The following is a 27,809-nucleotide window of genomic DNA, read 5'->3' as shown; positions in this document are numbered from 1 at the left end:
CTTGCCTCTGGGCTCCAGACCCGGAGATTCAGTTGCCTTCTGGACTCAACTGCTTGGAAGCCTCTTGACCACCTCCAGCTCAGTGTGTCTCTCTCTGCACTCATCATCCCCCCACCCCCACCGCCAAGATCTGATTCTCACTTGGTGTTCCAGTCCTGAGGGCCAGTGCCCCCACCCTTCTGGGTGGCTCCCTCCTCAGTGGAGAAAAAGCCAGCATCATGGGCCCTGCCTCAGAGCCTGTCCAGGATGACCCTGACCACACCTGTGCCCCCTCATTTGCTTCTTACCTGTCTGCCCATTCTCCCGTGGCTCATCCCGGCAAGCAGATGAGAGACTTACTTCCTATATTTATCTTCCATTCCTGGCCCTGGCCTTTGCCAGGATTTCCCTTTATACCTGGCATGCTCTTCCTGAATCTCTGACTGCCAAGGACTTCCCTTTCCTGCAGGGATCTGCTAAACCTCTCCTTTGCCAGAAGGTCTTTCTGGATTTGCCCATTATTCTTTCTACCATTGTGCGCTCCTTGCCGCAGCAATGTGCATTGGGGGCCTGGTGCACGTGATGGACTCCTTGAATAGCCTGTAAGTGGGACCTCCTTTCTGTCAGGCTTCCTGGAGTTCCTAGCACGAGGGTCTCACACACAGGCTGTGCCGTGTTAAGGCTCCTGCTTCCTCACCTTGACTGTGCTTTATCTACTTGCCTACATGTGGAAGAAGAGCATTTGTAACCACATCCCAGCCCTTCACAGACTCAGAAAGCCTTCATCCTGCTCTGTGAGCTCCAGCTGTCTGCACCCCCTATTCCCTGCACCCCCTTGCCCTGGGCTTAGGAGTCCCCTGGGGCACAAGCTGTTCCTCTGGGACGAATGCATGTCCCCCTGAGCCCTGGGCCAGGCCATTAGCCAATGGCAGAGCAGCCAGGGAAGAAGGGCAGGGGAAGTGCTGGCTGGGCTTCCTACAGCAGGCTCCAACTTGCATTCGGGAACATATGTTCTGCTAATTTGTAGGTGCTTTGTGGAAAAAGGATTCTGTGCTCAAAGAGGGTGGCTAAGTTAGAGTTAAAGAGTGAGAAACAGGTGTCTCCTGTAGGCATCTTCCGTCTCTGATGCTGGCCGCGCTTTCCAAGGATGAGGCTGTGCACGCTGGCGGCCGCGTGCATTTGTCCCAAACGCACTGGTGGTTTTCTTTTGATGGGCTCTCCTCTGCTCTTGAATAGGTTGCTGGAAGGTGGTGGAGTGTCAAGGCCCATGGGATCGAGTTCACATTCCTCCACATGACTCATGAGGTTGTTCATGAGCCGACCTCCGAGCCCTCTCTGGTCTTAACTCCTGCTGCCTCTGGTCAAGAGAGCTGCTCTGGCTGCATCCTAAGAGACAGCCACCGCCCCAAGCTCAGGGTCATCCCAGTGTCCGGGCCCTTCAGCCAGCCTTTGCCCAGAATTCTCTTGTATTGTTGGCCCCCGGGCCTCAGCCCCCACCTTATTACTTTCCCTGGTTTGCCACCAACACCTACTCCATGAGATCCTCCGGGTGCAGACCTCGGCCTGGCCCAGAGGGGACTTCTGTCAACATCCCATCCCAGAGAATGGCAGTCCAGACTTCCAGATCTTCCCTACCCCCAAACACACAGTGAGGCAAAGCACATGAAAATGAGATTAGGCTACACATGAATCATGTGGGGGAAAGAAATGCTAATGCACTAATTGACGAACACAAGGAAAAAAGAGGCCATGATACGAATGGTGAATCAAATCGCTTTAAGAAATCTCTATTTGGGACACAGAGAGAGATTGGGAAAAGATTTAATTCTTCTCTCTTCATTTTGAAAACTCGAATTCTGTTTGGATATTAAGTCCCTGTACCATTTCCTGTCTACAAATTTAATTTAGTAACACTCAAAACCAATTATGTGTGTTGTAATTGAGCTGCTTGTGTGTCTCCTTCGTCCCACCGACGAGCCCTTGAGGACCAGGGACCACATCCTACCCCCTCTGTAGCCTCAGCTGGAAACCTGGAGCAAGAGTAGGAGTCATTGTTTATCAGACATTGCAGATCCAGGCACTGTTTTTTTGAGCATTACGCTTTTCATCTTTTTTTTTTTTTTTTTTTTTTTGCTTAAAAGTTCACAGCTTTATTGAGGTCTAATTCACGTACAATACATGCACATATTTAATGTACAGCTGAGATTTGACACTTGAGTGCACCCATGAACAATGAAGATAGTGAACATGGTCATCCTTGACCCAAAAAGTATCCTTGTGTCCCTTGGCAATCCCACCACCAGCCCCATCTTCTCTTGCTTTCCAGTCCATCACTGATCCGTTCCTGGAGCTATAGATTATTTGTAATTTCTAGAGTCTTACATAAATGGAATCATACAGTATGTACTCTTTTTTTTTTCTATTTTGCTTTGGTTTTTTCTATCTAGATAATTGTTTTGAGATTCACCCATATTGCAATGTATACTGTATTGATGACGGGTATCCAAATATATGGCTACATCATAATTTGAATATCTCTTTACTCATCGATGGACATTTGGGTTGTTCTAGATTTTTAGTGATTACAAATAAGGCTATTATGAACGTTCATCCTTTGTATGGACATATGCTTTCATTTTTCTTGGATTGGCAAGTGGGATTGCTGGGCCATATGGTTAGATGTATGTTTAACTTTTTAAGAAACTTTCAGGTTGTATGAGAGTTCCAATTGCCCCACATTGTGTTAAGGAGTTGGTTTGATCAGGTTTTTGAGATCAGCTATTGGGCTGGTGTGTGTAATGGCAACTCGTTATGATTGTAATTTTAATTTCCCTCAGGACTAATGATACTGAGCATCTTTTCATGCATCTATTTGGCATCTGCACCTATATCTTTCTTAGAGGGAGAAGCTGAGAGCATGGACTCGAGAACTTTAGCTTTAGTGCTATTGACTTCCCCTCAAGTGATTTAATGGCATCCACAAATTTTGCAATCTTGTGTTTTCATTGTTATACAGTTTAAAATACTTTCTGTATTACCTTTTGATTTCTTCTTTGACCCATGGGCTGTTTTAGAAGTATGTTATTTAGTTTCCAAATATTTGGGGATTTTTAAAGGATCTCTCTCTTATTGATTTTTAATTTAGTTCCACTGTGGTCAAAGAACATTGTTTCTATTACTTGCATCTTTTAAAATTTATTGAGACTTATTTGATAGCCTAGTATATTGTCTTTCTTGATAAATGTTTTATGTGCACTTGAAAAAGATGTGTTATCTCTTGTTGCTGTGTGGAATGTTCTATAAATGTCAATTAGGTCAATTTAGTTGGTAGGGTTGTTTATGTCTTCTGTATCCCAGATGATTTTTTTGTCTATTTGTTCTATCAATTATTGAGAGAGGAGTATCAAAATATTCAACTTTAATTGTGAGTTTGCCTGTTTCTTCTTGCGGTTTTATCTGTTGTTCTTTAATGTATTTTGAAGCTTTGTTACAAGAGGCATAAATGTTTAGGATTTTATGTCCTGGTGATTAATCGATCTGTTATTATTACAAAATGACCTTCTTTATCCTTCTGCTCTGAAATTTTCTCTATTTTGAAATATAATTTGATATTACTGCAGCTATTACAGATTTATTTTGACTAGTGTTAGCCTAATATATCTTTTTCCATTCTTTTACTTTTAACCTACGTGTTTCTTTGTGTTTAAAATACAGCATGTTTCTTGAAGGCCATTCATACTTGGATCTTGCTTTTTTATCTATTATAACACCTGGCCTTTTAATTGCAGTTCTTACATAATTTATACTTAATGTGAGTATTGATATGATTAGTAGATATGATTTCTTCACCTGGAAGCCAAGTGAAGAATCAATCTATCTTTCTATCTTTCTTTCTTTCTTTCTTTCTTTCTTTCTTTCTTTCTTTCTTTCTTTCTTTCTTTCTTTCTTTTTCTTCTTCTTTCTTTCTTTCTTTCTTTCTTTCTTTCTTTCTTTCTTCTTTCTTTCTTTCTTTTTTTCTTTCTTCAAAAGGTTTTACTTATTAATTTGAGAGAGAGAGAGCACAAGTAGGAGGGGCAGAGGGAGAGAGAATCTCAGGCAGATCCTGTGTTGAGGGGGGAGCCCAGCGTGGGGCTTGATCTCAAGACCCTGGGATCATGACCTGAGCTGAAGCCAAGAGTGAGATGCTTAACTGACTGTGCCACACAGGCGCCCTTGAAGAAACCATTTGTAAGGGGAGGGAGAGACCACTGATGCCAAGTGCTACTGTCAAGAGATGTGAGTCATCACATAGGGGGTCAAAAGTGGAACGGAGTTGAGGGGCCAATTCCCCAGGTACTTCAACTTCTATCATTCCATTTCATAGATAAGGAAACAGGCTTAGAGAGATGGGTTGACTTTTCAACATTGCTTGGAAGTGGCAGAGTCAGGACCTGAACTTAGGTGCGGGTGACTCCAAATTTAAGAAAAATATATGCCCTTTGCCATGCTGCTCACTCATACCTTTCCCCCTCATACTCAGCACTAACTAAAAACTAAACACGTGACTGGAATTGCAGTAAAACTTACATGTTTTTGTCATTTGGAAGTGGCAATACAAGTGTTATGGAAAGTCTTATTATAAAACTTCTGTTATTTATTATTAGAGTTCTTCCCTTTATGTGATTTTACATATTACCACCTGGTTTTTTTAGATCTTCTGTGGAAATGATGAAAGACCCCCATGAAAACGCACACAATTAAGCTAATATGTGTCATATGAGTAGCATTGCAAGGGAACAGACCATATTTACTAGAAATGTACTTCCACTCTTCCCTTAGAATGTGTCTATGTTGCTTTCTCAGTGCAAAAGGAATCTGTGAACTTTAACCCTTAAGGTGACTGATCCAAGAGGAAATTTTATTGTCTGGTACCGTTCTTTCACCCTTTTCAAAGCTCCATGGGGAGGGTATTTGGAGCTGCACAGATGGGTTTGGGATAGAACTGAGAGAGCAGTGATGGACAACTGTGTTTTAGTCTTTGGGAATGCACCACGGATACTTCTTTGACTCTTGGTAAACTGTTTTATTTCCTTCCTTGAATCTTATTTTCTTCATCTGCTCAATAGGGCTCGTCAAAGCTACCTCTTAGGACAGGTGTGAAGGTTAAGGACGGTAACTCACCTGAAGTGACCCATCACAGGGTCTGGCATATAGCAAGCGCTACTGGAAGATAGTTCCTCTTATTAACAAATCACTAATGTCCTGCAGGAAAGTTCATCTTTGGAATTTAATCAAGGAACTAGGTAACAGGTCAGTGCATGTCTTTATGAGGACTGCCAGGGGATGGAGGCATGGCTTGACCCTTCACTGGGGTGAACCTGAGTTGCAATATTTCTAACTGTGTGTTGGGCTTGCTGGGACCCTAGTTCTTCCTTTCAAACCCTTACGCCTCTTTTGAGACTCAGCCCAAATTACCCTCCCCTCACTTTGCAACACCTATGAATTTCTTCCATAACCTTTCTTTTTTCCAACACCCCAGAGAACTCAGGCTGTGATTCTTTCCTTGTCCTTAGCTTCTTCTCCCATGTCCTGTCTCCCTCCCGCAATTTGCAGCTCTTAACAACCTATAATTCGCTTATGATACTGTCCTGAACACCTGGGAGGCACTGGGCCGAAGCATGTGCTCATGGATCACTAACCTACAGTGAGGCGGTGCTTACAGGGGCCACTCCAGATCCCCTGCTGCTTGCAACCAACTTCAAGCTCCCTGCAGACAGAACAGCTCAGCCAAATCCCTGCCACTGACATGGAATCAGACTCCATGCTTTAGATGTGAATCAACTGGCCCCAACAAGCACATGGTTGTTTGTAGCATTTTGACAGAAGGATGCTTGGGAAAGAGAGTGTTGACACTTAGGAGTCTTACAAATGGCTTTAAATACTACATGCAGCAAACGTACCTGAAAACTGATGGATAGTGTTTACCCTTGTGCATTCCTATCCATCGCTCTTCCCGCAAATGGGTTCTGATGGATTCCGATGAGCTCACTGCTTGTGCCAGGAAGACCCTTTTATCTGTGCCTTCCACTCCGTTATCACACCTCCTCTGCCGTGCTGACTGGTCACCATGTGCCACACGGAGAGGTGAGAGTGAGCACGCGCGCATGCCGGGGCACCGCTGGGACTCCGGGCCCTGGGGGGCTCCCAGGCCATGTGCTTTCAGCCCCGGTAGGGAAGCGAGGTGGGCCCAGCGGTGCTCGGCGCCGAAACTTCGCGTGCAGGGTCCGTAAGCACGTTTTGGGGCTTTGGCTCTTTGTCCCACTGCCTAAGCCAGGGATGTCCGGGCACCGGGCCCACTGTCTCTGAGCTAGGAACCCCCAGTGAGGGCTGTCTGAGCCAGGTGAAGAACCCCAGGTGAGGATTGTCCACGCCAGGTGAAGAACTCCAGGTGAGGGCTGTCCAAGCCAGGTGAAGAACCCCAAGTGAGGGCTGTCCGAGCCAGATGAAGAACCCCCGGTGAGGGCTGCCCTGTTTTGGAAAGGGGAGCAGAGAGGGCCTTCACCTGGCAGCGGCGCCCAAGGATGGGGTTCTGCACCTTGCAGGCTGGCTCGTTGGCTGTGGAGCAATGAGGGCTGAGGAGCTGGGGCCACCTCGAGGGTGCCTGGCCCTCGGCCCCGCTCGGGCACGGATGGGGCTCCTGGGCCAGCACCACTGAGGAGCCCCCCTTGGGAGGCCAGTGGTGTCCTCACAGCCTCTGTTGCTCTGTGGCAGCGCAGAGCGGGGAGCCCAGGGGCCCTTCAGAGGTGGGGAGGCTTGCATCCAAGTACCTGCTGCAGGCCAGGCCCCACCTGGGATGCTTTGTGGACATTATTTCCAAACAAATTGAATTTATCCATGAAATCCCGCTTACAGGGGTGGCGGGAGATTTGAGCCCATCGTACTGGGATACCTGCCTCCTCGCTTTCACCAAGGTTTTGCAAAGGCCCCTGGATTTCTCAGTGTTAGGATTGATCATAGAACATCTCTGTACACAGATACTCCGGCGGTTCCAACGTACTTTGGGCCTCAAGCCTGGGCATGGGCATGGGATTGTGTTCTTTCCTGAGCCTGCAGGACCCCCATGTGCTGGGCTCAGCCTTCCTGAGTGAGTACCACCTGCTCCTCTCTGACACCCTACCTCGGATTAGCGTGTGTCAGGGGATGGGTAGACCCACAAACCCCTCTTCTGTCTCCTTTCCATCTCAACTGAAAGCTTCCCAGCTCAAGCCTCTGACCACTCCCATCCTCTGAGCCAGAAGCTTTGTAGCCGACATGATTGCAAGTCCACGTACCTGTAGAAAGAAAATATCTTGGGAGAAAGAAGAGCATAAAGTGTTGCTTATTTTTGTAGGTGTACATGGACACAGGCATGGTAGGAAGAGAGGGACAGGGATAGAAGGAAAGCAGTGGAAAATTCCTCTGGTTTTCTTTTTTTCCCTGATTCTTCTACAATAGTAAAACAAAATACAAACTAATATACTAATGAATTATCCTTTCCAAAGCCTTATATATGTAGTTTGTTTTGCCAAATTGAGGGTTCTCTGTTACGTTCAGCTCTGTAGCCTACTGTTTTCAATGAATAATGTACAATTCACATTTTATCATGTCAGTAACTGGCTCTTGGGATAATATTTGATGGTCTTGTAGTAGTCTGTCATTTGGAGGACTCATAGCTTATGCAAATCTTCATCTTTGGAAACTTAGGTTAGTTAGTGCTTCTTGTAAATGATGCTGCAACCAGCATATTTCCACCTACATCTGATGGATCTGGTTCCTAGTGATGGTAAAAAATATTGTTTCAAAGTATGGGAACTCTCAAAGAGCCTGAGCCCCTTTTATCAGAGCGCCTGTCTCATCCCACTCTTGCGTCTTGTGAATATGAATGTAATCGTTTTTCATCTTTGCCAATATTATAGATAAAAAGGCTCACCACATTGTGTTAATTTGTATCTCTTTGCTTATTAGCTAAGCCCAACACTTTGAACATTTATTTTTTTGATCATACCTGTTTCTAATTTTGTGACTTGTGCTTTGTGCAGATGTATTAGTCTTTTGTTATAGGACTGGATCCGTACAACAACCTTCTGAGAGGGATGGTTCACTAACGCCGGAGTAGAGATTACAAACCTGATGGTCATGAAGGGTCTAAGGTATCACAACCGTATTAAGACAGGCCGGAATTTTGAGCTCAAGCTGATTTCGCTCAATGAGGTGCTTCCTCTGCGCCAGCCCAGTCCTACCTTAAAGGGAGATACATGTTCATTTATGCCTTCTAAAGGTCAAAATTTCTGCACCAAAGAAATCTTCCAATTCTTATATTGGATTAGATCATTTTAATTCCTGATTCAAAACTTAGTTTTACGACTTAAAGTGATAGAATTTTCTATTAACCTTGGTTAAGACCCAGAAAAGTCATGAAACTTTTTCTAACTTGTGTTCAATCGAAGGGAGTGAGCGGTGTCAATGGGCCCATGGAAGACACATAAAGGAGCTTTTATGACTCAACCCAAAGAGTCCTGTGTATGGCCCTGGCTCTGTGTTGTGGGATTCATCAATGGCCCCAGTGAAGCCCCTCCAGGAAGACTTGCAGTGAGGGAGCAAGCACGCTCCTTTCTCTTAGGGGGAGTGGAATCACATCCATGTAGATTGCCCCTCAAAGAAATGTTCCCCGCTAAATCCCCTTTCCTTCAGTTTTGACTCTTCTGGTTGTTTTGTTTTGATTTTTCTGTTTTTGGTTTTTTTGGTAGACTCCTTGTGGGTGAGACTTTTTCTCAAGAAACTCATTCTCAGCCATCCTCCTTGGCCAGTCTCCATGTGTACCAACTGCTTGACTATGGAATTTCATATCATTGAAGCTTGGTGCCCCCAAGGGAAATTCCAATTTAGCATAGTGGCTTAGTTTAATATAAAATGCTATTTCCTCTTCCAAATATTGGCTTCAAGAAGAGGGGTTTTATGATCCATTAGGTTTCTGTACCTCTGCTCCCATGCCACAGCCTAGGGATGCAAGTGCACCCAAGTGAAAAGTAGTCACAGCGATGAGCTGCTAAGCCTGGGAAGTGTGGTGACAATTAGGGGATGGTGTGGGCAGGCATCTAATTGGGCAATATTTTGGAGTGTAAGGTGCTAATATGTGAGGAAGGGCACAAAGAGCTTCTGCTACATCTGCTCCTACAAGGATTTTGACTTTTATTCTGAGCGAGCTGAGACACCACTGGAGCATTTTGAGCTGAGAACTGATGTAATCTGAGTTATGTTTTGGAAGAACCCTTAACTTCTGTGTTGAAAATATACTGTGGGCATCGGGGTGGGAAAAGACTGGAAAAAAAAGGGAAAAAAATTAAAAATTAGGGTCTTTAATTAGAGATGATGGTAACTTGGACCAGGGTGGTATGAGCAGAGGCAGTGAAATATGGTCAGATTCTGGAATTTTGAAGGCAAGGCTGACAGGCATTGCTGGACAAACTGATGTATACAGAGGGCAAATGACTAACCCAAGGGCAATCACCTAGCAAGTGTTTAAAGTAGAGGAAGGGAAAAGGAGGTTTTAGGATGTATGGGGGGGTGAGCAGTATTTTTATGGAGGGTGTGCTGGATTTGAACCAGGCAGTCTGGCTCTCGTGCATGCACTAATTATTTTACAAACTGAAATATCATTGACATTAAAAATGCTGCACAATTTGATGGGCTATGGTTTGGAGTTTTGACACATACACTTTGAGATTATTGCCACAGACAGGATAATGCACCTTTCTATTATCCACAAAAGATTTTTTTTATGCCCTTAAATAACCAGTTTCTCTCTCTCTGGCCAATCCCAAGTAAGCTCTGATCTGTTTTCTGTCACTGTAAATTACTTTGCATTTTCTAGGACTTTATATTAGCAGAATCAAACAAGACATATTCTTTTTTGTCTAGCTTTTTTCACTCCACATGATTCTGAGATGAATTCATGTTGTTACGTATACTGATGGTTAATTTTTCTATATTGTGTGAGGTAAAAGTTGAGATTGATTTTTATTTTATTTTGATTTATTTTTGTGCATGAATATTTAATTGTTCCAGCACCATTTGTTGAAAATAAATCTTCTTTCCCCTTTGGATCATTTGTCAAATATCAACTGGCCTTCAATGTTTGGATCTGTTCCTAGATTCTCCCTTCTGTTTCATTGACCTATGTGTCTATTTTCACACCAGTGCCACACTGTCTTTATAACTGTAGCTTTAGTCTTGAAATCAAGTGGAGTAAGTTTTCCACCTTTGTCTTCTTTAAAAATTTGCTTTTCCCCTCTACATCCTTCACATTTTCACAGGACTGGGACTAGAATGAGGCAAGCAAGGCACCTAAGGCACAAAATTTAAGGGGGAATTCGCCCTCCAGTGCTTCACCTTAGTTCAGCCCTACATTTCCATACAAACTTTAGAAAAAGACCTGCTAGGATTTTAATCCATTTGTATTGAATCTAGAGATAATTTGAGGGGGAATTGAGAGCTTCAGTGCTTTGAGTCTTCTGATCCATGAACAAGGCGTATCTTTTCACTTATGTATATCTTCCTTAATTATTTTTAGCAGTGTTCTGCAGTGTTAAATATACAGGTCTTGTTAAATTCATCCCTACGTTTCTGATATTTTTGATCAATTGAGAATGGTGCTGCTTTTTCAATTTAAGTTTATAATTGTTAGTTACTAGTGTGTAGAAAATACAAATGATTTTTGAACATTGACCTTGTATCTCACAACCTTGCTCACCTTACATATTAGTTCCAGTGGCTTTATTTTGTAGATTTACTGAGATTTGCTCTATAGGCAATCATGTCATCTGTGAATAAAGATGGTTCTGCTTCTCCCTTTCTAATCCAGATCTCTCTGATGTCTTTTTCTTGCCCTGTTGCACTGGCTAGAACCTCCAGCATAATGTGGGATAGAGTTAATAAGAGTGTACATCTCTTGCTTTTCCCCTGATATTAGGGGGATACATTCAACTTTCCACCTTCAATTAAGAGTTTACATATAGGTTGATCATAGATACTCTTAATCAGGTTGAAGAAGTTTTCCTTTATTCTTGGTTTACTGAGGGTTTTTCATAGAATTAGAAATTGGATTTTCTCAAATATTTTCTTATGCACCTATTGATATAGTCACATGGTTTTTCTTTTTTCCCCCCCTGTGGATATACAGTACCAAACAGATCCATTTTCAAGTGTGAGACCAACTCTTACAGTTCTGAGATGAACCCCACTTGATCATGATATTGCTGGGTTTTGTTTTGTGTTGTTGAATTTATACTTAACTAAACTATTGGCTAAGATATTTTAAGGAAGTTTTATATCTAAGTTCATGAGGGATGTTAGTTTGTAGTTTTCTTACCGTGTAAACTCTTTGTTTGGTTTTGTTATCAGGGTTGTGGTGGCCCCTTGGAATAAGAATGTGTTTCTTTCTCTTCAGTTTTCTGAAATGATTTGTATAGAATTGACATATCTTCCTTAAACATATGTAGAATTCACCAGTGAAGACATCTGGCTCTAGAGGTTTCCCTACCTGCCCACCCGTCTTCACCATAGGAGGACTTTTAATAACAGATCCAACTTCTTTAGTAGATACAAAGATATATAGATCTCTGCATATTGGATCTTTATCTTCTGGTTGCTTTTAAGATTTTTCTTTTTCTAAGCCTTCTTGACTCACTTTAACTTCTTTAGCTTCACTGCTATGTTTGTTGCCTTCTCACATCTGAGAGAAGATGCCAGCAAGGTGTGTACCTTTTTCTGTAATACGTCAGAAAATACCAGCTGTAGGTGGTTTTGGCAGACAATGGTCTTCACCCAAGGAAATCCCTGTTGTACAAAGTCTACCAGCATTTACCACTTTCTGTCAGAATCTTAAAAATTAGACCATCAAATCATTACATCATACATCTGAAACTTATATAATATGTTAATTATACCTCAGTAATAAAAAAAAAGAAAAAAAGATTTTTCTTTTTCTGATTGTGTGGTTGGGTGTGGTTGTCATCAAATTTAGAAATTGTTTGACCATTATTTCTTCCAATATTTTTTCTGTCCTTCCCTTTCTCTCTTCTCTTTCATGGACTTAAACGACATGTTTATTAGGTTGCTTGAATTGTTCCCCTGTGCACTAATGACTAATGCTCTGTTGTTTTTTTCCCAGTCTTTTATTTTTTTTCCCCCTCTGTGATTCATTTTGGGACTTTTTGTTTTGATACTTTCAGGTTCATTTATTTTTCCTCAAATCTGCTGTTGATTTTATCTAGAGTAATTTTCATCACAGACATTGCATATTTTATTTGTAGAAATTCAATTTGCGTCTTTTCTTTTTCTCCCTATCATGTACATACTTTGCTCTACATTCTTGAACATATGGTGTGTGTTTATACTATTTATAATATCTGTTTTAATGTCCTGTTCTACTAGTTCTGCCGGCTGTATTATTTCTGGGCCTGTTTCAATTGATTGATTCTTCTTCTCATAATAGAAGAGCATTTTCCTGTGTCTTTGCATGCCTGGTAATTTTAGATTAGATGCCAGACACTGAATTTTACATGGCCGAGTGCTTGATGCTTTCCTTCCTTTAACTACTTATCCCCCTACCTTTCTCCCCTTGAACAGAGTTATGTTACTTCGGAACATTTTGATTTTTTGAGCTTGCTCAGAAGCTTTGTTAGGTCAAAAACAGTTTTAGTCTGTTGCTAACCTGACCCATTATTGAGGATGATTAAGCCCTGATCCTTCTAGGTGGTCCTTTCCTTAGACTCTGGTAGTTATCTCACTCACTTGCACTAATCAATATGCAGCTAAAGACTCAAAGGGAACTTTCAATAGATTTCTGGAGGGCATTTTTTTTTGTTTTGTTTTTGTGTAGCTCTTTTTTCTCCATCATTCTGCCTTATGAATTGCAACTGTTGGCCTCCTCAAAACCCAAACTCTCTCTTCAACTCTTGGAGGCCATTAGGCTCCACCTAGGTTTCCTCTTCCTCTGCTGCAACCTGGAAAGTCTGTGAGCATTAAGTTCACGCTCACTTCATTTGTTTTTTGGGGTGGTGTCACTTTCAGCTATGCCTGTTGTCTGATACCTGAAAACTGCCCTTTCATATGTTTTATTTTTTTATTTAAGGTAAATGGTTAGACACCGAAGCTCCTTCCACAATTTGGCTATCGTGGCCATTGCTGCTATAAACATTGGGGTGCAGGTGTCCCGGCGTTTCATTGCATTTGTATCTTTGGGGTAAATCCCCAACAGTCCAACGAAAGATGAATGGATAAAGAAGATGTGGTTTATGTATACAATGGAATATTCCTCAGCTATTAGAAATGACAAATACCCACCATTTGCTTCAACGTGGATGGAACTGGAGGGTATCATGCTGAGTGAAGTAAGTCAGTCGGAGAAGGACAAACATTATATGCTCTCATTCATTTGGGGAATATAAATAATAGTGAAAGGTAAATGGTTAGTTCAGTCCATCATGGTCAGATTTATACATTGACTAACATGCTCTCTATCTTCTGTTCTTCTGAATTTCTATTCTCAGATCTTTATACTTGGTTCTACACAACTGGATCCAGTTCAGATGCAAGAGCTTGATGTGGTAAACATGGGGCTGTAAACTTCAGAGCCATCCACTTCAGGGTCCTGGGTCACACAATTTTATTTTCATATCCTATTTGAAAAAATTTTTAAGTAATATTTCAGGATTTTAAATTATAATGCAATTAAAAATTATAATTTTCTGCCAATTCCTTGGGGATTAAAAAACCATGAAGTATTAATGTGAAACATAAGGTCTCATTTTCCTAGTAGTAGGGATAGTTGTGCACAAATAAAAGCAGATTTAAATATTCTCCTGAGACAAACAAATGGGTATTGCAAACAAAATAATTAAAGTGGTTAGTAGCAAGCAAGCAAATGAGTGCCATGAAGGATCAGCCACTATTATATTTATTTTTCTGTTTGAATATCTGCCTGGGAGTGAGCTGAAAATTGAAACCCTGATCAGCTTTTGAAAATTGAACAGCAGAATGAAGAGCATTGGCTTTATGTTGTAGAATTACTTTAGGTCAGAGTCTCAGATACTAAAATTTTTGAGGTTTACCTTTTTAGTGTGTGAAATTCCAAAGAACTCCTTCTCCCCTTTGCTCCATTTCTCTCTCCGTCCCTCTTTTCTTGTCTCTTTTCCTCCTTCACTCTTTTCTCCTTCTCTTTCTTTCTTCATAAGTATTTCCTAGGCCTGGTGCTCGATACTAGAGACCAGAGAATATGAGAGACACACCCCTCACCCTCAAGGAGCTGTGCTTGGTTCCAAGTCCAGCATATATGGAGCAATGATCAGCCCCTTCAGTTCCCTTCTGGTTCTGCAGGGAACACAGAATTTGCAGTGCCCCCACGTCTGAATCAGGGTTGTGGGTATACAAGAAAGGGCCAGAGGATCCTTACAGATATTGGGTCTGAGTAAATCAAGTTACCTTACTCAGTTCTTCAGACCCCCTTTCCAGGTGAATTATGTAGTGTTCTACTGGGACCATGAGGTTGCATGAAGGGCCACTTTTTTTACTATGACTGTAGAGCCTTATTACCTGGACAAGTCTTACTCAGACTCTGCCCTGAGCTGTTAAACTGTGTAGACACTACTCTATGGCCCTTCCCTCCGAATGGCAGACAAAGCTATGTTTAACTTGTGCTTACAGTTATTAGTGCTTTTAATACTCAGGCCCACACCTGCGAAGAATACATTTCAGGTCCAACTTAGAGCATATTTCAGGAATATCACATCTGAAGAAGGGAGGGTCAGGTTAGCAATCACTGAACAACTTCTGGGAATTGCTGTGCCCTGCCTTAGAGGTTCTGAGTGCCTTGGAATTAAGGGAAACTACCTGAGCAGAGGGGAGTGACATGAGGTGGTGGGAATGCAGAACTTACCAGGCCACAGGGAACAGGAAGGCCTAAAAAGATGGGGGCAGGGAAAAGAGGGAGGAAGGAAGAGTGAGATCCACGGGGGCGGGGAGAGGGGTGAAAATGGGAAAGGAGAAAGTGAAAGGAAGAGACATGAAAGAGAGGAGAGGAGAGAACGGGGTGTAAATCTCACAGACAGCCCACTCCAGCTCAGCCGTCATCCATAAATAACTCACAGCCAGAGGAGCTTTACCGACTGTCTCTCGTAAATGCTGGGGACATGTGTGGGTCCCCTAGCTCATTGGAGGGCAGATGTCCACCTTGTGCTCATGGTCAAATATAATAGAACACAATGTGGTGAAATAAAAACTCAATTAAATAAAATGGAATAAACAGGACACTAAACATGCAAAACCCAGAGGACATTTTTGGACAAGATAGCAGATTCTCCTGTGGAGGCGTTTCCCAGGATTGCACAGGAAGCCTGAGGGGACATGTGTTTCACCCTATGGCCCTGGCCAGGTGTAGGTCTTTAGGAAACAGAGCCAGCGGCTCACTGCTAGCTGGTCTGACGGGACCACTCAGGGGAATGGGCTGTGAGGGAGGAGGAAGAATTGGGGACAGCTCTGCCTCCTGTCCTCTGGGCAGCCCTGGGTAAAAAGGGCAGGCGACACACGCTGGCTTTACTGTGAGCAGAACCCATTTGTGTCACTTACACAAATAAAAGAAGCCATACAAATCTCAATAATGGGCCATTTGATTTAATGACAGGATGGTGGAGGCCTGATTTGATGTCTTGGCGGGGAGTCAAGTGAAAGCAGGGCCTCTTGGAGATGAGGAACGGGGAACAACCACGTGCGGACTGAGATGCTCGGGAGCCCCCTTAGGGGTTTGCATGGGGCTGCAGGGGCCTTGGGGTGGCAAAGGGCAGGAGGGGGGCTGCTCTGGCTTCCCCAGGGCTGTGCTGTGACAGCTGTTTTGCTGGACTTCAAAGGTTGTACGGAGAGCTTCAGCTTCTGAGTTAGAAGGATCAAGCGTGCTCACTGCGAAGCTCTCCACTAGACATGCTGAATCCCGTTGTATTAGAGTCACCGAATTAAGTCAGAGCCCCGGGGAGCGCTGTTACCCTTCGACAGCTGACACTCAGAGGAATCAAGTGCCTTGTCCAAGCCATACAGCCAGGAAGAGGAGAAGCCAGGACTGGAACGCAAACCCGTTGGACTCCAGATCCTCTCCTCCCTTCACCTCACTGCCTAGTATCTCAGACCAGCGCTTCCTAAAGTTGAGCCTGCCTAGGAGTCGAAGTGCAGACCTCGGTTAGCTAGGTCCAGGAGAAAGCCTGAGCTCTGCATTTTTTAAGAAACTCAGAGATGATGCTGATTCTCTTGGTGCATGGACCACACGCTGGGGAGCAAGGGCTTCTTCTATGGCAATTTTCTACATCTTGTGTAAAATAGGGAAACTCATGCAGACTCCATGAGTTTTCAGGGGATGATGAATGAGAAAGGGCATCTCTGTCCGTCTGAACCACCACTCAGAAAGTGCCCTCCTGCCACCTTCTGTGTCCTGGAGCTGTGACCAGCACCAAGCTTTGGCAGCTTCCTCCCACCCTCTCTTCCTCACCAGGATGTCCTGGTCTCCGCAGAGCCCTAGCTCACCTTGCCGTAAGCACTCCGTAGGGATCTGAGTGCAGCAGATATTCTAAAAAGCCTGTTGGCTTCAATGGGAGGAAATCTTCCATCATGACTTTATTGAATCTTCCTTATTTTTTCTCAGCTTCTCTCAAGCCAGCTTTGTCTGTGGAGTTTCCTTACTATCATCAACTTTAGATTACTGGCACCATGGTTGTTAGGAGGCAAATAAACTTTATTATTCCTCCAGAGATGGAATAATGCTGGTATCACACAGATGTTTGATAGATCTAGGTCCTTCTAAAGAATAAAAGGAAATGACTAATACTGTGATTACACAGCACTATATAAGTTTAGAGCCCTATATAAATGTTTAATAATATTTCCCCCTGATATCAGAAGGTTCAGACATTTTACTGAAGTGTTAAAGATCAGACAGGAACTTATTTGTGCATGCGTTTTGCATCAGATTTGCCCAAGTATATATTTAGAAAAAGGAGATCCTTTCCATTTTAATTGCTGTTTTGAAGATTTCTCCTCATTATGAAAATTTATCCTCTATGCTGCTCAAACAGACATGGAGTAAGACTTCTGCAGTGAGTGTCTCTGTTTTAAACAAAAATTTCCAAGAGGCGTAAAAGATACAGGGAATGGTATTATGAACACTCACGTGTCCACTGTTCAAATTTTGCCGTAATTGAGATCTCAATTTTTAAGAAGCTGACCATTTCAGATATAATTGAAGTCTGCTCTGTACCCACTTACATTAAGTCCCATTAAATTCTGTGTCAGTCAGGTTGTTTTTTACTACAAGTAACAGTAAAATATGAATCCGATTTCCATCAGTGATCTGAGGGCGTATCATCTCACCTTAGCGAAGGCCTGGAGGTAGGTCGGGAGATCACAGGGCAGGGTGATTCAGCGGCTAACTAGTCTCCCTGGGGATCCCTGGGCTGTCTGCTGTGTTCAGTATGCTCAGCCTGCCATCACGGGGAATTTCCCATGACTCAAGCCTCCAGAGGCATGAAAGGTGCTATGTTTTCGTGGTGGTCATCTTAGGATTGAGCAGACCTTCTCAGAATCCCTCAAGGAGAACCCCTTCATACCTCAACAAACAGAGATGGAGTCATGAACCTTCTCCTAGAAGTCCCTAGAGTGGTCGGACCACTTGGCTCAGACCAAGCAAGATGCCCCACGGTTCTGAGTCCAGAGGTCTTTTCCTGCCACTTCAAATCCCAACGTGGAGGGAAGGGCATCTGTTCACACTGGGTTATGCCAGCATAGAAGAGGAGGGATAAGGCTGGCAGGCAGGTAGGCAGCAAATCTATTTGCTGGCCCGCTCTGTTTCCACAGTGTCCACCACTCTCCTGAAGCTGACGTATGTCCTTCACATCTGTTTTTACTGTTGTGCGTATCTCTACTATAAAAGTCCTGCATTTGAGGTGTCATTCTGCAACTTGCTCCGCCTTTCCTTCCTTTCTTGTCTGTTTTCCTTGCCTCTAGTATCCACATGCTGCAGGTGGTGATGTCGTAGTACTGTAGGTGTATTCAGTGATTTTCGTAGCTGCACAGTAGTTCCTCACATAAATCTCATTGTCACCTAGGAGGCCCAAGTGGAAGTGAGGAAGAAGCAGCTGAGTCGGATAGACATGAAGACTCTTGTGTCTCTCAATTATCCTGTTGTTGTTGTCCTCATTGTTTTCATTCTTCTCGTAGTTAGCAATAAGGAGAACTTTCAAAATTGTTACTAGCTTCAATATCAGTTGTTTGCTAGCTTTTTGGGGTCAAAGGCTTCTTTGAAAATCAAATAGAGCTCATGGGCTTTCTCCACAGGAAAAGGCACACATACTTGTATACTTAACATTTTTTTTTTTTTAATGGTGAGCCCCCCTGAAGCCAGCCAGAGACCCTGGCTGAAGACACACATGGCCTCTGAATGGAGGTAATCAGGTCTTATTCTGTTCCATGTTGTGCTCTTTAAGAAGGACAGTTTTGCTTTCAACCAGTGGATTAAATAACACCTGAAAGGATGTGAGGATTCGCTTTTCTTTAGAACTTTTCTGATTTTTCTTTAGTCTTAGTTGTGTGTACAGGGAAATTTGTAGAGGTTTCCTGATAATTTATTTGACTCAAAATGAACATGGTCTAAGTGCATGTGTTCAGTACAAAATTAGAGGGAGTGGGTATTTTTATTATTCCATCTCATGTTTGGTTCTTTTCATAGAAATCTTCCTTTTAGTATGCTGCAAGGCATAAGAGTCTCCCCCCACCCTCGCCCCATCCCGATGTCTAGAAGAATGGATATTTCCTGGGAATTCTATCCCTGTTTTCTTCTCTACTTGTTTTAGTTGTTACAATATTTTTGTTATCAAACTACAAGCATTTCTTACATTGAAAAAGGATTCAGTGGTACTTTGCCATCACTCTGTTCCAATCTCATCAGTCAACCTGTGCTGTAGGTTCTGCATTTCAGCTATCTAAAGATGATCCATTTGCAACAACCCTAGTCCAAGACACCATCATCTTTCACAGAGATGGTCTTTTGAGTGAGCAGTATTGATGAGAAAGGATTTATGGGGGGGGTGGGTAGCTATTAGATTGTAGGATTGCAAGGTAACAGAATATTTTAGGGGAGATAGTCCTGGAGCAACAGACAAAATAATTTGGAACCTGTAGAATATTTACCTTTTTGGAAACACAACTGGGAGATAATTAATTGAAGAATGCAATTGGGATTTGACCAAATGGAGAAGATTGTCTTCTCTTGGGCCCCTCAGAGATAGCTTTCCTTCTAACATTAATGACAGTGAACTTAGGGAAAGGCAGTAAAATAAAGCAAATAGAAATTGTAGCACAATCACTAAAGTTTAGTCAAACAGCCAACACATAAGAGGAGTTTGGGAGGTGGGTGTGTGTCCCAGGAAAAGAGTGGGGCATATGCTAAAGAAAGAAAATTCCATATAAAAGGATTAGTGGTATGTCTTTATGGAAGAATAATTAGCCTGAATGACACTCCCAGAAGGAGACCTAGAAAATCTGGGTAGAATATTCTTTAAAAATATTTTTAAATGGATCACTTAGCAGTCAAAAGTAATGTCCACAGAGGCCAAATATAAAGTGAATACTGAAACTTTGGGAAATACAGGAGCTTCAGATTTAGTTTTTGCCTTGAATCTATTGCCCAAACTGTGGGAACTTTGAGCTTTTGTTCTTCTGTCTGTGTGGGGCATGGAACACATGAAATCAATGTAAGAACCAATCAGATGTGGGGCTTAGTGAGAGATTTTATTATAAAGCTGGAAACTCAGATCCTCGATATAAAGGTTAACTAGAAATGAACTCACTGTGCAGAAGAGAATAGCATGGAAAATGTTCTGTCTTAGTCTTGGAGTTGCATGGAAGGGGTAAATTTTCTCGAGAATTGATGAGCCCAATGCAGGTTTGTGACCCAAGTCATACCAACTGTGGTGCCTAATGAAGCTCAGAGGAAAGTTTAATATTAATGTCTGGGGTTATAGATTGGTAGTGCTCCTAGGTAGGCTGTAGGAGCGAGCATAAATATTTCCTGAAGTAATGCAAATTTGAGTCAGATTTCAAGGAATTCATAAGGAAGTTTTGAGGGAAATAAGATTATACACACAAGAAAGGGAAGGAAGGAAAGAAAAAGAAAGAAAGAATAGAGGGAGGGAGGGAGGGAGGAAGGGAGGGAGGGAGGGAGGGAGGGAGGGAGGGAGGGAGGGAGGAAGGAAGGAAGGAAACCACCATGAGTGAGAACCAGGGGGCCGGTGGGGGTGGGGACGGTTTAATCAGATCTGAAATGAACTGTAGATTTTAAAATGATCTGACATAAACTATTAAATAAATATGCTTATATATGTTAAAAGAATAAAGAGATGCTGGAAAATATAAGCAAAAAATAAAAGCCATTTAAAATTGAAGTGGAATTGAGAAATAAATGCCTTCAGGCAATTAAAAACCTAATCACTGAAGTTAAAAAATTTAAAGGATTAATTAACTATCAAAGTGGATACATATATAAAGAATTGGTGAATAGGAAAATGTGGAGAGGTTATATAGAAGGCAGCCCAGAGATATAAAGAGATGGAGACTATGAAAGGGAGATGAAAGCACATGGAAGAGAGATGAGAATATTGGATTTCTAGGAGGAAATAGGAGATGATGGGGAAGAAATAATATGAAAGGGTAGTATGGTCTAGAATTCTCTGAAATTACTGAAGGAAACCAAACCCCAGATCTAGGAGGCCACAGGATAAAAATAAAAGCTGCATACCTAGAGACCTCATTGGCCTGATACCACAGAATACCAAAGACAAAGAAAAATCTAGAGAGCATCCAGGGAGAAAACACAGGTCTCCTTCAAAGAAATGGCAGTTAAACGGATTCCTAATATCTGGAGTTAGTAGGCTGGATAATGGTGCACAAAGATATCTAGGGCCTAATCCCTGGACACTGTGTTACCTTATATAGCAGAAGAGATTTTGCAGAAGTGATTAAGTTAATGAGATGGAGAGATTATCTTGGGTTATCTGGGTGGGCGCTTGAAATGCAATTTCAAGTGTCCTTGTGAAAGGAAGCAAAGGGAGATTTAAGAGAAGAGGAGGAATATGCCGCAGAGGAAGAGATTAGAGTGATGTGATGATAAGCCAAGATGTGCTGGCATTCACCAGAAGCTGTGAGAGGCAGGAGCATCTCCCCTAGAGCCTCTGGAAGCTGCGCATCCCTGCCAAAGTCGGGTTCCAGCCTAGTGAGGGACATCAGGCTTCCGGCCTTCAGAACTGTGGCGGAGTGCAGTTCTGTCCTAAGCCGCCCAGCCTGTGATGATTTGTTACTGCCGCCAGAGGAAGTTGACGTAGCGAACAGAAATGGAAGCCGGGAGCCAATGTCATAGTAAATTCAGTGTGCTAAGAGCAAGTAGGAGTCAATTTAGACTTTTATCTTTCAAGAGTAAGACTTAAAAAAAGACACTTTCCAGCATAGAAAACTGAGTGTATGACTCACAAAATGACATTAAAGGAAATTCTAAATGATGTACGTCAGAAGTACTTCTGTCAGATTTGAGTTCAGAAAAGAATGCCTAACAAATGCATTGATAAATATCGGTTAAATGGAAAGCTACTGACTGTATAAAGAAATGGGAGTTATATGTAATAGGAAGGGCCACAGAAAGATAGAATTAAAATACTGGATATTATTATCACATTAGTTGGGATGATGGTGATTAGAAATAAATGTTGGAGGAGAGAGTAAGAATACTGATTGACTTCATGCCTTATTTAGTATGCATTTTGAAATATCTAAGATAGCCAAGAAAAGAATAATGTGGAGAGCCTAACTTCTGAAAGAGGGTAAAATAATGAAAATAGGAAGAATAGTCATTCCATGGGGGAGTGAAGAAGGAGAAAAAAAAGAAATAGGAAGATGTGTAATATGAATAATAGGATAGAAGTCAAAGTAAATGTAAGTAATCATAGTCCAATATAAATAGATTAAGATTTCTACTAAAAAGTCAAAGATGAATGTAAAAACACGTAGTATATTTTGCTTCTAATAGACTCCAACTAAAGTGTGAGACAGAGAAAGATGGAATCGCAAAGAGGCAGAAGAAGTTAGAGCAAGCAGCTAGTAACCAAAATAAAAGTGGTGTCGCTGTGTTAATATTGGATACAATACACGAGGAGGCAGGAGGAGTTACTAGAACTAAGGAGGTTATCTAAATAATGGTAAAAGACTCAATCCAGGAAGGCATTATAGTTTTCCATGTATATGTACCTAATAAAACACTGAAAATATGTTTTTTTTTAATTTTTGAAAATATAGGCTGAATTCAGACAGAAATAGACTAATTCCTAAGCTAACGGACCTAAAAGTAGGCCACTGAAACCTACAGCAATGGGACAGTTAACGCACATGAAACATTCAGGCACACTGACCACATGATAAGCCACAAAGCAAAGCTCAACACATTTTAAAGGATTAGCTTTATACAATCTATATTCTCAGGTCACAGTGCATTCAAGTTAGAAATCAATAGGAAGATACTAAGAAGAATACGCTCGTGTTAGGAAATTTTTGAAAAATCCCTAGTAAAGTACTTATGGGTCAAAAATAAATCAAAATAGGATTTTAAAAAGAGTGATACAATTTATATGTATAACCTGTGGGACACCGCTAAAGCAAGGTTTGGGTGTAGATTGATTGTCTTCATTATTTTTCTAGAAAAGACAAAAGGTGTAAGATTCCACCGCTGAGCTTCATACCTAAAAAGTTGGAAAAATAGCTACTTAATAAAGTCAAAGACAATAGAAAAACAATGAAGAGTAGAAATTAATGAAATAGAAAACCATGGAAACTCATAAAACAGTACCAGTTAAGCCAAAACTTACTTATTAAAAAGAATTTAGGGGTGCTTGGGTGGCTCAGTTGGTTGGGTGTCTGACTCTTGATGTTGGCTTGGGTAGTGGTCCTGGGGTCATGGGATCAAGCCCTGTGTTGGGCTCTGCGATCTGGGCAAAGTCTGCTTGGGATTCTCTCTCTCACTCTCCCATTGCCCCCCACCTCTGCTTTCCTCTCTCTCAAGTGAATTAAAAAAAAATTATTAAATAAACTTTTAGCATCAAAGTAAGAGAGAGGGCACAAATCATGTTGTTCTCAGTGGATGAGCTCACACAGCTTTAGATGCATCAGAGAGAGAGAAGTAGAGAGACATTGTGAAAAACATATTCCAATCAACTAGAAAGTTTGAACAACATGGCTGAATTTTTAGAAGAAAAAAGTGACTTAGGGCAAAGAAGGAGAAACAAGCAAAATCCCTATATTAAAAAAAGGAAATTTAATCAGTAATAAGAGAGAACACCAGGTTAGATGAGTTTATAGGCCAATTCTACCAAACATTCTAGAAAGTGGAGAAGATATTTATGACATGTGACAAAGAATCACCCAGAATTTTTTTTTTTAAAACGTTCCCACAAATCTAAATGCAAGAGACCCAGCCCAATGGAAACTGGACAAAAAGACAAATACAAGAGGAAACACAAATGATTCAGTTATATGAAAGCTATTTAACCATATTAAGAATTAGAGAAGTGGAATTAAAATCCAGTAATGAGGGGATCCCTGGATGGCTCAGCGGTTTAGTGCCTGCCTTCGGCCCAGGGTGTGGTCCTGGAGTCCCGGAATTGAGTCCTGCATCAGGCTCCCCGCATGGAGCCTGCTTCTCCCTCTGCCTGTGTCTCTGCCTCTCTCTTTGTGTGTCTCCCATGAATAAATAAATAAATTAAAAAAAATCCAGTGATGCAATTCCTACTCAACAGGGTGACAGACAAAATGTTAGGTACCAGCAGGGCTGCAGGGGCTCTCTTTACAACACAAGATCATAAATTGGTGCAATTACTTTGGAAATTTGGACATGTCCACATTCTCCTATTGAGGAATTCTAATTCTAGGTGTATACCCTAGAGAAATTCTTACACAGTGCACCAACACATGTGCCCAAGAAGAACGTATGCAGAAGCTTCATAATAGCAAACAAACACGTTCCGATGGTAAGGAGCACTAGGGTAAATAAATGGCGGCCTAGTCATACAGGGTGCAGTTGTGAAAACAAGTAAGCTAATCTGCACCCATCACCGTGAACAGATTACAAAAAATGGTAAACCAGTGGGTTTTAGATGTTCACGAGCATTGGGATTATCTAGAGGGCTCACGGAGAACACCGGCTTCGCTTGTCAAAGTGGGACACGGCTGACCTCTGTAGGGTATCGAGTTCCCGAGGAGATGCAGATACACCACAAAGTTTGTGAACCACTGCGTTAACACACAATTGCGGGGGGCGGGGGATATGCAGAGATTCAGCTTGCACAAAGCTGAACAATATATGTAAGACAAAGTTATACATTATTGGGGCTACACACGTAAGCCGGAGCATGACATTTAGCCGCTGGCAAGGAGGAAGGGGCGAGCATCTGGGGAGGAGGCTTCCAACCAAGAGGCAGGATACACTTTATTTCTTAGCTGGGCGGAAGGCACACTGATCATTTTATGATTCATACTTAGGTTTGTGCCTAAGACCTACTCCACAGTAGAAGCTTACAAAGTCATAAAAGCAAGATTTATTTCCAGCCCGTGCATCCCAGTGGGCATCTGGGTGGGACACGTAATTGCTGCCATGGCCGACTTGCAGACTTGGGTGAGGGGGGTGCAGGTCACGCGGTGTATGCACATTGTCTTTCCTCTGCTGCTCATCAGCAGCACTGTCTGGAAGGCGTGTTCTACTGGGGCAAAGGGCGAGCTGGTTTCCCAGGTGGGTTGTAGACATTGGCTGCTCCATGGGGAGGCCCATAGGTTGGATGTCTTCACATCAGTCTGGGGCTGACCCGGGGTGAAGCCCGGAGGCAGTGCCTGACAGCAGCAAGTAGGGAGTGGGTGGATCCCTGGGGGTCGCCCTGTGCCACTGAAGGGACCCCGGGGGGACCAACGGCACAGGAGAGGGCCCGGCACAGAGCTACTGGAATTGACTGATGATGCCGGGTGGCAATTTTTGGAGGGGAAGGACACATCCCTCGGAGGAGAGGTGACCCTTTTCGTTGCTCCCCTCCCCTCAAGGGATCTAGGGGAATTGTTTCCATGGATTCTTAGATTCTGGGCAACTGTCTCTGTAACGGACATTAAGGATGGACCCAGAAGTGCAGGGAGGCTGGGAGGAGTGTGCTGGGAGGCGGGGTGTGTGCTGTGACCCCGAGTGATGGAGGAGAACCGGGCCAGAGGAGACGGGATCTGCAGACGCCATCACTAATGTAGCTCGTGGGTTGGGTTGAGCTGTTCCAGGTTTGCAAGGGGTTCTGGGCAGGCAGGATGAAGGGTAGTATAAGGCCCACAGCAGCTGGGGGCAGCCCCCCACCCCCTTACGTGGTGGCTGCCCTTGGCTCCCTTAGCCTCTCCCCCCAGGTTCTGCTGCAGCTTGCTGGGGAAGGTGATGGGCGTGCTTTCCAGAGAGGTACCATGCGCCCATAAGTCAGGCTCTCCGCAAGCCCGGGGGTCCTGCGCGGGGTGCAGTGGGCAGTGCGCAGTCCGCTGACCAGCCGGGACGTTGAGAATGTGGGAGGGGTTTAACAAGAGAGCATATCTAGTGGTCCTGCCATTAAGGAGTCAGGGAGGAAAACCAAAGGTAGGTGACCCCCCCACTTCTCCACAGTGCGTGGGCTCTGATTAACCCTCTTGCGTGGAATTGAACTGACCTCATGGTTTTTCGAGATAAAATCCGCTACATTCCTTGTCCAAGGAGTGCCACCGCCTTCGTCGTCGCTGCTCCCTACCACCCTACCGACCGTCAGGCCACAGGTGATTTCGCTCAACCCGCTGTCGTGTGCTCAGGGCCGCTGAGAGCAGAGCCCAAGCATCCTGCTCACTGGGGAGCCCCACGGTGGGAACACTTCGCGGTTGTCCCACCTCTGGCCTGTTGATCCCCATCCAACAAACCATCTTCCTTGAAACAGTCTTTTGTTTGAAATACAAAGTTTAGTGGTTCAAACCCAGATTCACGTTAATTCTTTTGAGATCACTGTGAGTCTGCCCCCTTGGGGACTAGCCGTCATCCCAAAGGGCTGCAAGGCTTCGTGTCCTACTCCTCCGGGCCGGCCCGGGGCGTCAGGCTCCTGGGACAGTCCCGGCCTCGGTGGCGGCCACAGCACACTCTGCTGTGGCCTCCGCGGCTTGAACCGCGGCCGTGGTCGCCGTCCCAGCTCCCTTCAGGACCACTCCACTGCCCCTAAGCTGGGACGTGTGGTCTGCAAGCAGGAGGATTTACGACCTATTCTAAGGCCTAGTGACCCTGACTTGGCGCCAACCACCGGTGTAGATGCGCTTGGCAAATGAGAGCCTCTTCTGGCCAGCCCGGGCCTGGCTCTGCCTCTAAAGCCCTTGATTTCTGTTAGTCCGGATTTTCTGTCACTCCTGTGTCGCGCCTGGCCTGGAAGCCATTTTGTTACTTCCCTGTCGCCTCGCATCTCCCCACAGCAAGCTTGCAGCCCCAGGTTGGGAAGGCCCGGCGGTGGCTGCCCTGCCTCCCAGCCTGCAGGTGTAGGAGCCTGTCCCGCACCCCGGGTGGCTCCCCCTCTCTGCTGGGGCCTCAGGTCAGAGGGGCCCAACTTCCTGGGCCTCCCCCCTGCCCCCCAAAAGCCCGCGCCCCAGGCTGGGCCCGTCCCCAGGCTCGGCTTCAGGGCTGCTTCTCGTGGAAGCCGCCTCAGCCTGCAGGGAGCTCCCGGTGGCCTGCTGCCTCCTCCATTTCCAAGCCTGCGAGTGCTCAGGAAAATGGGGCAATGGTAGGATTTGCCTCATGGAATTCCTGGAGCATGGGAACCAAAGGAGGTAACGTGTGCAGAGAGCTTAAAGCACGTCCACGTGGAAGCACAATGGTTCGGTTTCCTTGGCTCCTAGATCTCCCGTGGCAGCGCTCAGCACCTTTCATCTAGGAAGGCCTCGAACTTTCCTGGGTGGGATTAGGCCTGACTCCTTCAAGGCCATGTCTGCAGAGCTTGAGACAAAACAAACCACACAGAGGCAGCCCGTGTGGCTCAGGGGTTTATGCCGCCTTCAGCCCAGGGCGTGATCCTGGAGACTCGGGATCAAGTCCCGCGTCAGGCTCCCTCCCTCTGCCTCTGTCTCTCTCTCTCTCTCTTTCTCTCTTTCTCTCTGTTTCTCATTAATAAATAAATAAAATCTTTTTTAAAAAACAAAACAAACCACACAGGAGATGTTGGGTAGGTTTCTGTGCAATGAATGAATGAATGAGTGGATTTAGTTTCAGAATTTGTATGTAGATCTGAAAAAAAAAGCAGCAAATCTAGTTATTAAAGGCTTAAGGGAAACACTGCATTTTGGTCAATGTCAGAGAAAACCAGCATTGTTGCTCTCAGCTAGAGAGAAAATTGGGAAAATTTCCTTTTCCCAATAGGAAACTTAGCTTTTACTCCCCACCCCAATGTCTACCCTGGCATTCGATGGTTCTTGAGCTTGACCCTGTGGAAGCCAATACATCAATGGTTTGGCTGCAGACATTTTTTTTTTTTTTTCTGGATTTCAGGAAAGCTGCTGAATAGTCCTGTTTGGATTTTAGGGTTAGCAAGTGTCATTTATGACCAACTGACGCACCGTGTGACCTGGGCCCCATCCCTTGACCCCTTTGGCACCAGCTCTTCGGGCCGGTGGCCCTCGGTAGCTCCCGGGGGGCCTTCTGCAGACGTAGTTCATGAGCCAAT

At 43.8% G+C, this 27,809-nt stretch overlaps 1 protein-coding gene across 3 annotated transcripts in view; it reads left to right on the top strand.

Moving 5' to 3' along the window:
- GRID1 (glutamate ionotropic receptor delta type subunit 1) overlaps nucleotides 1-27,809 on the top strand; it is a 639,650-nt gene that overhangs the window by 397,113 nt on the left and 214,728 nt on the right. For 2 of the 3 annotated variants that reach the window (XM_035715124.2, XM_035715125.2), the window contains exon 6: nucleotides 13,548-13,604. The exons of the other annotated variant lie outside the window; for it this stretch is intronic. In XM_035715124.2, the coding sequence (XP_035571017.1) occupies nucleotides 13,548-13,604 (57 nt within the window). The remainder of the gene's footprint in view (nucleotides 1-13,547; nucleotides 13,605-27,809) is intronic. 3 annotated transcript variants of the gene reach the window in all.

The sequence above is a fragment of the Canis lupus genome, chromosome 4 (assembly GCF_003254725.2).
Source record: "Canis lupus dingo isolate Sandy chromosome 4, ASM325472v2, whole genome shotgun sequence".
NCBI lineage: Eukaryota > Metazoa > Chordata > Mammalia > Carnivora > Canidae > Canis > Canis lupus.
This window is presented reverse-complemented; position numbering and strand designations above follow the sequence as displayed.